Below are 13,200 nucleotides of genomic sequence, written 5' to 3'. Positions count from 1 at the left end.
CAAATATCATGCCACGGTTTTTGTATTAAAGAAGCATTCGAATTAAAATTCCGCCCAGGAAAGACAATGGGGAAGGCAGACGCATTGAGCAGAAGACCTGACTTTGAACGAGGAACAAAGGACGATAACAAGGATCAAACCCTGTTGAAACCAGAGTATTTCGCAGTCCGAGCAATGGAAGAAGGTCATATGTTAATCAATGCGGAGGAAGAGGAAATATTAGAGGAAATCCGAAAATCAGAAGCAAAAGAAGATGATGTAGTGAAAGCGGTGGAAGAGATGAAGCAAGCAAAAGTAAAGTCGCTAAGGGGAGACGAGTGGAAGCTGGAAGAAGGATTGGTACTGAAAGAAGGAAAAGTCTATGTGCCGAAAGACGAAACGTTGAGGACTAAAATCATTCGACTACATCACGATACCCCCATTGCTGGACACGGAGGGCAATGGAAGACAGTAGAAATGGTGACGCGCAATTACTGGTGGCCAGGCGTCACTAAGCAAGTCCAGAAGTACGTAGAAGGATGCGATCAATGCCAACGAAACAAGAATCGACCAACCCCGCCGGCAGGAAAATTAATGCCGAATCCTATTCCCACCAAACCATGGGCCGACGTATCCGTCGACTTCATAGTAAAATTACCAGAATCACAGGGAATGGACTCAATTTTGGTGGTGTGTGATCGATTCAGTAAAATGGCTCACTTTATCCCAACTACGGAGACAACATCAGCGTTAGGACTAGCCAAACTGTTCAGGGATCATGTATGGAAGTTGCACGGGTTACCAGAAACGGTGATCTCAGACAGGGGACCGCAATTTGCTGCAGACTTTACAAAGGAGTTGAATAAAATGTTGGGAATTGATACTAGGTTATCTACGGCGTTTCACCCACAAACGGATGGCCAAACCGAGCGAACCAATCAAGAACTAGAACAATATCTCCGATCATTTGTCGATCATGGACAAACTGATTGGCCCGATTGGTTAGCAACAGTGGAGTTTTCCTATAACAATAAAGAACAATCGTCAACAAAGGAAACTCCATTTATGGTCAACGTGGGAAGACACCCAAGAACTGGTTTCGATCTCCGACGACAAGGCAACCATCCAGCGGCAGTAGATTTTGCGGACCGTATGAAACTTCAACACGAGGAAACTCAAGCGGCCCTGAAAAAGGCACAAGACGATATGCGGAGGTATGCGGATAGAAGCAGAGGAGAAGTGGTGAAATACAAAGTGGGGGATAAAGTTCTATTGGCTACCCAGGACCTTCAAATCCAGGGACGACCTACCCGAAAACTTACGGAGAAGTTCATCGGACCATACACCATCAAGAAGATCATTTCCCCCAACGCAGTGGAAATAGATCTTCCCTGATCTATTCGGATTCATCCGGTGGTTAACGTCAGCCGAATAGTACTATATCGAGAACAAGTGGATGGACAAGGGAGTAGACCGGCACCGGCTGTAGAAATAGAAGGAGAACAGGAGTGGGAAGTGGAGAAAATCCTTAACGCCAAATGGCTCCGCGGAAAGAAGCGGTACCTAGTTCGATGGAAAGGGTATACGGCAGAAGCAGACTCGTGGGAACCCGAGGAAAACTTGGCTAACGCCAAAGAATTGATTACTGAATTCCACCAACTCTATGGGGAACTCAATAGGATACAGCACGTTCTACGTGACACCGGGTTCCAAGAAAGGGAACTACCTAATCGATTTACAGCCAAGACTTTATTCGGATGGGATGACAAACAGTTTGATGCCGAATATCTTAAGAAGTTGGAACGAAATTGGCGAACGTGGAGGTCTTGAAGGGTCGTCTCCGGAGGAGCCGACTTTAAGGAGGGGGTACTGTTAGAACCTTGCCAGAATGTCATGGCGTCACGCTGTCACATCTGTCACATATTTTATTACATAATAATTTCCCTTTGCTGCTACAGTTCGACGGAGGCTAAACTATTGGCATACTGCTAAAATGGCGCAAGCTACAGACTTACCAATTGAACTTATTGATTTAATCTTATCTTTCTTGCCTCCGAACCATGCGGAGCAAGTACAATGGAGAAGGGCGGCGGCGGCTATAGGAAGAGAGGCAAGACCGGTAGGTTGGAACCTATCGGATCATTGGTGCAGACGGTGTGGGAGGGTATGCTTAGCAATGTGGGACTATGAGGAGCAGAAGGCATGGGTGATACAGAGATGGGGATACTGGGGGCCGCGACACTGGGCAATAGCCGGATTCTTTGTGCTATGTCCATGTGATGCGATGTTAGGTAACTACTTCGGGACGTATTGGTTTGTGTGAGCAGATTACTGGTTTAGGAGTTGTTTGTGCTTGTGGACACTTTTATGGTTTGTTTGGTGCTGTTGACGTTTTTATGATCAATTTACTTTTGTTTACTTACTTCTTACTCCACTCTTCTTTTCTCATGTCAAATGTATAATTAGTCTACTTTCTCATACGTACTTCTTTTCACATGTCAGTATATAAATAAGTTACCTAGGGTAGTTGGTCTGTGCGCCGTAGTCTAGGTATATAAAGTAGGTAGAAACTTGTAGAAGACTCCGTCGAGTTCTCTTAGGTTCACGCCTAATAAACTTTTGTCACTTTCCTCTATAGTTCTTAAGTTCAGGTGTGACCTGTGACATCTCAGTCACAGTCGCCCTAACACAGCGGTGATGTGGTCGTGATGATATTGCGTGATGCGGAGACGTAGGTTGTTAGTGTCGGGTACGTAGATCCTACCATCGAGGAGTAGTAAGCCGTCGGAATTGATGGTCCATCTTCCCTGGGGCGACGCGAGGTTCTGAGCAGCAATGGAATCTTCAGAAAGAGATGAATGGATGTCGGAATGAAGTTGGGAAAGATCCATGATAGTAGCAGCGCAGAACACAGGGGTTGATAGAGAAGTAGCACGTAAGGAAGAGATGAGTTGTTCTTGAGTGAATACAGGGCGAAAGTTGTGCGGGTTTGCCAAAGTGTAGACCTTATCCTCCCCTTTTGGGTACACATTCCAACGCCTTGTTAGAGCATCCAGCTTGGTACCCAGCTTACCCAGTCGGAAACGAATGACCAAGTTGAACTGTGAAAGGTATTCAGACCAACAAGCTTGCCGACGAGTGAGTAGTTTAGTGGTAGCAAAATACTCAAGGTTTTTGTGGTCGGTAACAACGTCAACCGGTAATGAGGCACCTTCCAGATAGTGCTGCCAGATGTGAAAGGCTTCGAAGATAGCGAGAAGCTCCTTATCGTGAGTGTTGTAGTTGAGTTCAGGAGCTGTGAATGTGCGGGAGTGGAATGCAATAGGGTGGATGTCGCCATCAGAGGTAATGGTAGATAGGATAGCGGCTAAGGCGTAATCCGAGGCGTCGGTTTCAACAATTATTTGTGAGTCGGGAATCCAATGGGTCAGAACTGGAGCCGTAGTGAAAGCCTTCTTCAACATTTCAAACGCTTCCCGAGCTTCGGAACCGAAGTTCCATGGTGTACCTTTGCGAGTAAGGCGAGTCAAGGGAACTACGATGTCGGAATAGCCATAGATAAAGTGTTGGTAGAAGTTAGCAGAACCCAGGAAAGACTGAACATCTTTGACCTTCCGAGGTTCCGGCCAGTCTTGGATAGTCTTGACCTTGTCGCTAGACATAGTTAAACTGCCAGGAGAAAGAATGTAACCCAGATACTCCACAGACTCAGAATTGAATTCACACTTGTCAGCTCTAGCATAAAGACCGTGTTCACGAAGACGCCGAAGGACTTCCCGTACATGTTTGCAATGTTGCGAAGGATTATCAGAATAGATGAGAATGTCGTCAAGATAAATGGTAGCGCAAACGTCGAGTAAGTCTTGGAAAATGTCGTTCATGAAGCGTTGGAAAGTGGCGGGCACATTGGTGAGTCCGAACGGCATAACCAGCCATTCAAAAGAGCCATAGCGAGTACGGAAAGCTGTTTTCCATTCGTCACCATCAGCAATGCGGACGAGATGATAGGCATGCCGGAGGTCAATTTTGGTATAGATGCGAGCCTTGCGGGGAGAGTCGAGGAGATCGGAAATAAGTGGTAGCGGGTAGCGGTCTTTCCAGGAAATCCTGTTGAGGCCACGGAAATCAACACAAAGTTGGAGAGAGCCGTCCTTTTTCTTCACGAAGAGAACGGGAGCGCCATGAGGAGAAGTAGCTGGTCGAATGAATCCGATGGAAAGGTTTTCGTCAATGAAGTCGCGTAAAGCATCAAGTTCGGTGCGAGACAAGGAATAGATGGGACCTATCGGTGGCGAAGTTCCGTCCTCTAAGTCAATCTTGAGATCGTAATGCCAATGAGGCGGTAAGGTGTCTGCACATTTCTTGCTGAAGACGTCGGTGAAATTGTGGTACTCATCCGGTATAGCGGAAATGTTTGACAGGAGATTCCGAGATAGCAGTTGCCGCAGCAACGACTGAATGAAGGTTCAGAGCAAAGCGATGAGAGCCAGGCAATCGAGATGCGCGAGCAAAAGCCACGGCATTGATTAGACGTATGTCAGGCCTAGAAGGTGAATCCGAGAGTTTGTCTGTGATGGAAGCTGATGCCGACATTCGTGGAACAGTGTCAACAGAAGATAGCGCATGGAGAGAAGGCGGGACTGCAATGGTAGTGGAACGGAAAGTGATGCGGCCAGTAACCCAGTCAATCAACGGATTGTAGCGGGACAGCCAGTCGTGCCCAAGAACCACTGAACACTGCAGGTCCAGCGAAGTGACATAGAAGGAAAGTGTCATAGATTCACCAGTAGGAAAAAGTACAGGAAGCTTTGCGATCTCGGAAATAAAAGAATTGGAAGTCCCATCGAACAAATGTAGCTTTACAGGAGGTACCGGAAACGTCGGAATACCATGTTTGCGTACAAGTGATGTTATGGCCCAAGCCGTTTCACGCTTGAAAACACTTAAGCTACGACGTATAAGTTCATTTAGCGAGCTAGCTACATCTCGTAACCCCAGCTACATGACATACATCACCTCCGTGTAGTATCTCAGACGTAACAAACCCAACCTTGGCTCCTATCTGGGAAACCTGTACCAGTAGGGAAAAGATAGCCACATAGCTAGGAGGATTCGCTATCCAAATAGAGGTTATAAAGTGACACCGGTGCTAGCTAGGACGAAGGACATAGTCGGGACTTCATAATTAAGGAAGCTTCGCTGTGCCTTATGCCTAGACCCATTAGGAACACACCTGAGAAGCTACAACCATACGGAGGAACCTTCGGGTCAGTCAGATAAGATAGCCCGAGACTCCGGTCGATAGGCATCAACAGACCAATCAGTCAATCATGGACCCACTAGCTAAATTGGCATCGGAGGTAAACAACTACCGTTCACCCACATGGCTAGTGAGGCGTTGCTACCTGCAGAAATCAGCTGTTTATCGTCTGAAGCTACCGGCTACCAGCGAGCCTATAGTCTAGCCCGATATCCGGACGGCAAAAGCTTAGTCCACGGATGATCGATCCAGCGAAGCTAAGCGGTGTCTTCACCGTGTGCCCCTTGGCCTGTAATTGGACAGGTCTATCTTATACCCTATTCCGAAAAGTCTGAATCACATGTAAAATGACTCATAGATAGATCTGTTTGTAACATAGTTCTCATATCTAGAATATAAAACCCCTCGAGCTAGCAGCAAGAAAGCAAGCAACGTCTTGCCTACGCTACGCTTAGAGGATCGTGAATTTATAGTAACGGTTAAACTAAGTTTTTAGTCAAAGCTTTAAGAGGTTTCTTCGGTCCTAGACCCAGCTCAGCATTAACACGTCCTAGACATTGTCAGACCCTAGAATTCGCTAGGTTGCCAGTGATAAGATAGTTTCAGAGACTAGCTTGGTCGACATCGCACCTATATCTAAGGAGAGGTATACGTCGGTGGCTTCTAAAGTTGCAGTTGCGGAGTCGGTGACTTAGTTGGCAAACTTTGACATCGCAGCTCTTCAGTGAACGTCATTGGTTGGTACGTAGCTTGGCTGCACACGCGGGTAGCTTGAGTTCAAAGGTTTCACAACACTTCGACCAGTCAAAGCTTGAGCAAGTTCAGGACCACCCGGTCAATCTTGTTATTAATTAAATTTATATATACACTTTCGAGACTTTTACATTGTTTTATCTCCCACAAACTCGCATTTCGAGTCACAGCATTGGAAGCTTGGTGTGGTTATTTCATAGCTACGCTTCGTATTTCATTTCTGCCTCTACAGCAAACCTTGGATAAAGCAATGAGTAGAGCCACTGTCCAATAGCGCAGAGAATTTGGTTAAGGAAGGGAAATCAGGAGAAGAAAGGGGTATGCGTAACGAGTTCGGATCAGAAAGAGCGGAAGTGTTGAGACGGATACTCTCTGGTGCACAGAGGTTGTCAACGCGGTCTCCCACCTGTGCAGAGTCCAGGGGACCGCGTTCTAATTTCCCGAAGTGCTAGTGGTAGCACCCGAGGAATCAGTGTTTGCCAAACGTCCCTCTGGTTTGTTCAAAGCGGAATCAGATTTCCCAGCCATCTTCTTGGAGCAGTTGTCAGCTGTATGCCTGGTACCGCCGCAGAACATGCAGAGGTTCTTGTCCTTGCAACATTGGCGTTCTTCCGGAGTAAGTTTACCGTTTTTACCGAGGACATTAGTGAGGGGATTAGAAGATGAAGAGGATGATTGCGCATTCGAGTTCAAATTTGATTTAGAGTTGGAATTGCAATTGGAATTGGAGTTAGGAGTTTTGCTGGGTTTGGAGTTATTGTTTCCCAAGGATGTTTGCTGGTTATTGGAATTGGAGTTAGAACCCTTTCCTTTCCCCTTATCCTGCAACGATGTCTCCTTCAAGCCCGACTGCTTGGTAGCATGATTCCGTTCACGTTGCCATTCCCAGTAGCGGTTATCAATATGCATTACCTGTTCCCGCATCTCCCACATGGTAGAGGGTTTGCCGTTGGGAAGAGCGGAAAGAGCGTCCTGAATGCAGTCGGGAAGGCCGTGATAGTAGCAATAGACGAGTACAGAATCCAGTCAGTGAAGCCGGCCAGCAAGACAGGCAAAAGAGATGTTATACTTGTTGATGTGCTCGGTAGTAGCCATGCGAAGATGCTCAATTTCTTCAGCAGCCTCAGCTAACGGATCCACAGCACCAAAGTTAGAAGTCAGCTCTTCGACAAAGAGATCCCAGTCGTTGTACCAGGGGATAGCATTCCAATCCGGAGTATCCTCGAGGAGAGTCTGGAACCAAGTCTGAGCGTTGCCGGTGAGGTAGGACAAGGCGAAGGAAACTTTAGTATGATTGGTAGGGAATTGATGCAGATTAGCGTCGAAATAGATACGGCATTGGAAAATGAATTCGTTGAGTTTAAGGGGATCCTTGCCGTTGAATGTGCCGGGTTCCTTGATAGCGACCTTTGGGGTTTTGACAGGGGGTGGCTGAGCGGAATGACAATTATGAGTTGCTAAGCCACCAGCGATGCCGGCCAGGAGGTCGTAAAGGACCCGATCCTGAGGGTTGAGACCACAGAGCGCATTGCAAAGACGGGTTTGAGTGTTGTCCGTTGCCACGGATTCATCGTCACCTCATCAGTAAAAAGTTATTCTACTTGACCAACTTGAGAAAAATAGCACTTGAGAGCAACTTGAAAAAAGTTTCAAGATCATCAAGTAATGTCTCAAGTAAGAATTCAAGACATTTTACTTGAAAAGCTTCTTGAAAAAATAATTTATGCTTGAAATAAACTGTCAATTTTCAAGTTTTCTCAAGTATAAGCAAGTACATTTCAAATCTCATCAAGTATAATCTCAAGTTGTCACTCAAGTAAGCCTCAAGTGAAATTCAAGTAAGTTTCAAGTTTCTTCAAGTAAGCCTCAAGTATACTTCAAGTAAGTTTCAAGTTTCTTCAAGTAAGCCTCAAGTGAGCCTCAAGTGAGCCTCAAGTTGTCACTCAAGTAAGCTCAAGTCAGACTCAAGTTGATATGAAGATTAATTATGATTAGATCTGTTCTAGAGATTGTCTTACCAGCTTTAAAATTCTGGAAAAATCACGACAAATCATAAAGTAGTAAAAGAACATAAGTCTATATGTATGTTTTCGTCGGAAAACATACCAGTTATGGAGATATAGAAAAACATGACAAGAATGTCATGTTTAATACTGGCTCCTGTGCCGATTTTGATGTTTTAAGAGTGTAAATATATGATTTCAAGGTCCAGAAATTCGAATGTGGTTTTATATTTATTATCTGATCAATACTTGAGGAGCTATAGCGCAATTTTGGATTTATCATATGTTAAATGTGCCATATCTCAATAGGCTTTCATCCAGCAAAGAATCTAATTAGATATGTGAACTCCCCGACCTCGGAAATATAGGAATACACTTTTAGATCATTAAAATCCATGCAGAAATAACCCGAAAATATCTCCTACCTATGATTTGAGGAACTTTGACTCGAAAATCCTAAGTCCAGCGGTCACATGATGTCATGTGACATGTTGATACTTGATGAAACTTGATACATACTTGAAGAGTTCTTGAGTCACTTGAAGAACTCTTGAGTTTACTTGATGAACTTGATACATACTTGAAGAGCTCTTGAGTTCACTTGATGAGACTTGATGTATACTTGAAGAACTCTTGAGTTTACTTGATGAACTTGATACATACTTGAAGAGCTCTTGAGTCTACTTGAAGAGCTCTTGAGTTTATTTGATGAACTTGATACATACTTGAGTCTACTTGAAGAACTCTTGAGTCTACTTGAAGAACTCTTGAGTCTACTTGATGAACTTGATACATACTTGGACAAACTTGAGATACTTGAGTACTCTAGTTGATATCAGCACTTGAGACTACTTGAGAGAACTTGAAAACCTGACTTCAAGTAGCTCTCAAGATTAGACCCTGACTTGAAGCACTTGAGAAAAAAGTCTACTTGATGAGTACTTGAAGTTTTTTCAAGATGGTTTCAAGTAGCTTCAAGTAGCTTCAAGTGACAAAACTTTTTACTGATGCTTCCTCACCATCACCTCCGGGATCCCCACCGTCATCACCATCATCACCACCATCGCCATCATTTTCACCATTGCCACCGCCATCGCCATATTCCAGTTCGGGTTCTTCAGCTATTTCTTCAAAACGAGATGAGTCGTCACCTGCGAATCCGCCCGGAACGTTATGACCATGGGAACCAGAAGGTTGGGTAGACATAGGAGATATGGACCCGGGATCAGGGGTTGTTGATGTTGCCGAGAGTTGGCCTTTTGGGCGTTTTGGTTTGCGGGAAGGAGGAAGTGGAATGGTTTCAGGGAAAATACCAGTAAAACGAGAAACACTGCGAGTATGGCTCATAAGAGCAAAAAGACGTAGAACCTAGTTGGAAGAGTAGTCTGAAAATACTGTTAAGACCATGACCGGAAAGGTAACGCTAAGCCGGAAAGGACTTAGCGAACAAATGGCTTTGGCCTTAGTGACACGGGAACGGTGCGCTATGCCTTCCAACTAAGTCGATAGCCGATTTAGAGACAGAGACAAGCGACCCGCGGAATGCGGAATCGTTTGAGAGCGAGAGAGAGATCAAGCGAGAGATAGCGAGGAACAATCTAAGTTGATTTTCAGACTGAAGTACCGTACAGAATATCTACGGCTTAAATACACGAAGACTGAATAGAATACAGATTCGGAAACATGAAAGATGATAGCGCAAGGATTGCGCAATAGTTCGGATTGAATAACGGAAAGGAGTCTTTACCTTAAGGAATGGAGTCTTTACCTTAAGGGATTCCGACGGTGCAACGGAAAGGAGGTCTTGAAGCGGGTACGTCTTGCGATGGAAATAACAACCCATGTTGCGTTGGTCGTAAAGCGACCGTGGGGGCGCAACCACAATACCGAAGGTATTGTGGCATTCCATCGGTCAATATGACCGGTAAGTCAGAATCGGTATTGCCGGGATTGATGCGAACGGATTGAGTCAGAAAGTAAAATATCCAGAACGTACCGGGATTGATACCGAGAATGGAAGGTGGTGGAGTTAGCGTGTTCTGGATATAACAACATATCATCCTCACATCTCCTCTTGAAACCCTCCCAGAATAGCCCTAAAAAAGTGGCCTAAAAAGGCAAAAAAGCGTCCTAATTAAGCTGAAAATCAGCTGGGGGAGAGCTAGGAAGGTGATAAGGATGTTACTTACTAAGTTGCAGGCCTGGAGGGCAAGAAAGGGGGAGGGAGGGGAGCATCATGTGACTGCTGGACTTGGGATTTTCGAGTCAAAGTTCCTCAAATCATAGGTAGGAGATATTTTCGGGTCATTCCTGCATGGATTTCAATGACCTAAAAGTGTATTCCTATAGTTTCGAGGTCGGGGAGTACGAATATGGTCTTAGATCTTTTGTCAGATGAAAGCCTATTGAGATATGGCACATTTAACATATGATAAACACAAGATTGCGCTGTAGCTCCTCTAATATTGATCGGATAATAAATATAAAACCACATTCGAATTCCTGGACCTTGAAAGCATATACTTACACTCTTCAATCATCAAAATCGGCACAGTAACCAGTAGAAAACATGGCATTCTTGTTATGTTTTTCTGTATCTCCATAACTGGTATGTTTTCCAACAAAGTTATCTGACTTATTCACTTATGAGATCCTGTTTGACTTATGAAACTTTGTCTGACTTGTGATTTAACCTTTGGTCTGACTTATGAAATGTCCTGTGCTTATGCTTTCTTTGTATCCAACTTATGAATTTATGATAAACTTATGAACTAATGTGTGACTTATGTGTAAACTTCTTGTCTGGCTTATGAAAAATTATGAACTTATGCTATTTTGGAGACTTATGTGCCTTAAGTTGGTCTTTATAAGGCAAGCATAAGGCAACTTTTTCATAAGTTTGCATAAGTTGTGTGACTTTTTGCTGATGGACGGGAGGACAATCAAGTGCCTTTCCCTTGCCCTTAGGATCAGGGCGGTGAGGAGGAGGGATACCTTGAGAGACCTTCGCACCAGGCCTGGAACCAGGAGCGTCAGGACGACGAGGAGGATCAGCAGGACCTGGACCTGGATCAGGACCAGTATCCATGTGCTGAGAGTTGCAGGGTGGAGCGCGGCCTTCGCGGTAGATGATCTTCTCAACGATCTTCTCTACCTCTCGAACGGGCGGGTCCAAGTGAGAAATCAAAGCCTCATAAGTTGAGACCTTGTCGCCGGTGTCGGATGTAAGGGAAAGACTTCCAAACGGATCCAACGCAATAGCAGAGGCTACCTCAAATAACGGAGTAGCGACGTGTTCAAGGAGGAACTCAGAAGGTTGAGTCCTATAGCGACCAATGCGCTTCTTCAGAAAATCCGAAGCAGCATAGAGAGATTGAATGAGAGCCCTGTCATTGGCTTCATCACTTCCTACCGCCTCGCTAAACACGAGAGCGGAAGGTGACAGGTCCTGCGGGTCAATAGACATCATCCTGGGAGTAGGTGACTCCGGTGCAACTGTCGACGCTCTCGAGGAGATGCGCGAACGGGGAGTAGCAGGATCCGCAGACAAAGACAGGGGAGGAAAATCCTCATCCGAGTCAACATCCCGAGATTGCAGCTGATCACGAGTAACAAACACATTGAGTGTTTGTTGGGAAGAGGAACCCCTCACAAGAGAAGGATCCCGAGATGCTGCCCTAGATGCGGGACGAGCATCGGAGAGCCTGCCCCTCGAGGGGGGCAAGCCAGTAGAGGACCAGGAGCCCCCAGAGGGCGGTGGCATAGATGCCCCACGCCCACCGCCGCGGGGGGGGGGGGGGGGTCAATGGGGAGTCGGCCAGTTCCAGAGGAGTCAGTGGACATGATGGTAACACGATCAGGACAATCAGAGTCACCAAAGAACAGCGGTGGGCACGAAAAGCGACAATGGGGAGATGTTTACAGCTGTTTGGTTCCTTGATGATGGTGGTACCGGTCAAAGAAGCGATGACATCTTGATGTCTCAAGCTCACAGGGGAAAAGCAAAAAACAATAAACGGAAGTTTTGACGATGGGTGAGGCAAGTAGTCAGTGAATGTCGAGGCATCAGTGTGAGTGTAATGTTTAAACATCGCGCGAGAGTGACGCGTCAACGGTGAGTACATAACACGTACATACAAACACCTAAAAACGGAAGGACCCCTATGACTCCGAAAGAGGAAGGACCACTCTCCTTTATTATAATTGATTTCGAATATCTATTTCATAAGTTATAACCTCCGCCTATGTTTCTTTCTCACTCTTAATAGCTCTTAATGCCCCGGCATCTTACTTGCTGCTCTCTTCTCTTTCTTTCTCAGACTCCGTCTCACTAGTTAATCTATATCTAAAACCCTATATAAACCTCCTCATCTTGTACATTAACTTTAACTTGGTATTATACTGTTCTCTTTCTCTACGAAAGTCGCCCTCTAAGGGAACCCTTTCCTTGCGGTTAACAATCATCGCCTCTTTCCAGCTCTACGAGAATCACCTAGAAGAAAAAGAGAACACGTCAACAGATGGTAGAACACCATCAGGAGTAAAAAACCTACTCTTCGTCTTGGCTTTCTTCGGAGCACCCTTGCCTCTCTTCTTCTTAAATTCAATATCCTCCAATCTCGTCTGCTCGTCTTCGTTGACCATCTCCAACGACGGATACTGCCTGACTATGGCTGCAATGTCAATTTTGGGTGGGTAGTACGCGACCATGGCAGGACCGCGCAGATGGCGCCTGAGGTATTTAGCGCCTGTGCGGACATTGGTGGGATTGAAAGCGGTCTGGAAGACGGCAGCACGGACTTGTCTGAGCGCGGCGAGGCGTTTTCCGGGTGCGCTGAGCCACGGCAACATGGTAAAGGGAGGAGGGGCAAACACGGGCAAACAGAGAGCCGCGCTTTTCTGGGTTTCCATTTTGAGGCATCCGACAATGCTGAAGCGGCTGTCCAACGTCTGCGTCCGCTCAGCCGGGCCTGCCCAGAAACGGTTTCGCGGTAAATCAAAGAGCAAACCAAAACCAAAACATTATGCAAATCAAAACTCGGCCAGGCCCCAGTTTCTGATGGACGCGCCCAAGTCGCCGTTCGCGGTTGGCCCAACGCTGGCCCAGGCTAGGCAGGCTCCTCCAGATCACCTCACCCCAGAGACGGCGAGCAGGTATTTCGAGGCCCATGTCACGCAGTGGGCAAAGAGCACCCGCACTCTGGC

The 13,200-nt window shown here is 46.0% G+C and overlaps 4 protein-coding genes across 4 annotated transcripts; all 4 read right to left on the bottom strand.

The window, feature by feature from the left end:
• Positions 1-6,424: 6,424 nt before the first annotated feature.
• On the bottom strand, positions 6,425-6,925 carry AGABI2DRAFT_116110 (hypothetical protein; the record flags this gene model as incomplete). Its single annotated transcript, XM_006459095.1, has 1 exon — positions 6,425-6,925. One exon carries the CDS (start codon positions 6,923-6,925, stop codon positions 6,425-6,427), a length of 501 nt encoding a protein of 166 aa, XP_006459158.1.
• Positions 6,926-7,018: 93 nt separating this feature from the next.
• On the bottom strand, positions 7,019-9,342 carry AGABI2DRAFT_116109 (hypothetical protein; the record flags this gene model as incomplete). Its single annotated transcript, XM_006459094.1, has 2 exons — positions 7,019-7,569; positions 9,015-9,342. 2 exons carry the CDS (start codon positions 9,340-9,342, stop codon positions 7,019-7,021), a joined length of 879 nt encoding a protein of 292 aa, XP_006459157.1.
• A 1,483-nt stretch (positions 9,343-10,825) lies between these two features.
• AGABI2DRAFT_141764 (hypothetical protein) lies at positions 10,826-11,758 on the bottom strand (the record flags this gene model as incomplete). Its single annotated transcript, XM_006459093.1, has 1 exon — positions 10,826-11,758. One exon carries the CDS (start codon positions 11,756-11,758, stop codon positions 10,826-10,828), a length of 933 nt encoding a protein of 310 aa, XP_006459156.1.
• A 694-nt stretch (positions 11,759-12,452) lies between these two features.
• Positions 12,453-12,742, bottom strand: AGABI2DRAFT_134673 (hypothetical protein). The gene is made up of 2 exons (XM_006459092.1): positions 12,549-12,742; positions 12,453-12,487 (listed from the first exon to the last, which is right to left on the bottom strand). Exons 1-2 carry the CDS (start codon positions 12,703-12,705, stop codon positions 12,456-12,458), a joined length of 189 nt encoding a protein of 62 aa, XP_006459155.1. The 5' UTR covers positions 12,706-12,742; the 3' UTR covers positions 12,453-12,455.
• Positions 12,743-13,200: the final 458 nt, after the last annotated feature.

This window comes from Agaricus bisporus (genome assembly GCF_000300575.1).
Source record: "Agaricus bisporus var. bisporus H97 unplaced genomic scaffold AGABI2scaffold_3, whole genome shotgun sequence".
NCBI lineage: Eukaryota > Fungi > Basidiomycota > Agaricomycetes > Agaricales > Agaricaceae > Agaricus > Agaricus bisporus.
The sequence above is the reverse complement of the archived record's forward strand: the minus strand, read 5'-3'. Positions and strand labels throughout refer to the sequence as shown.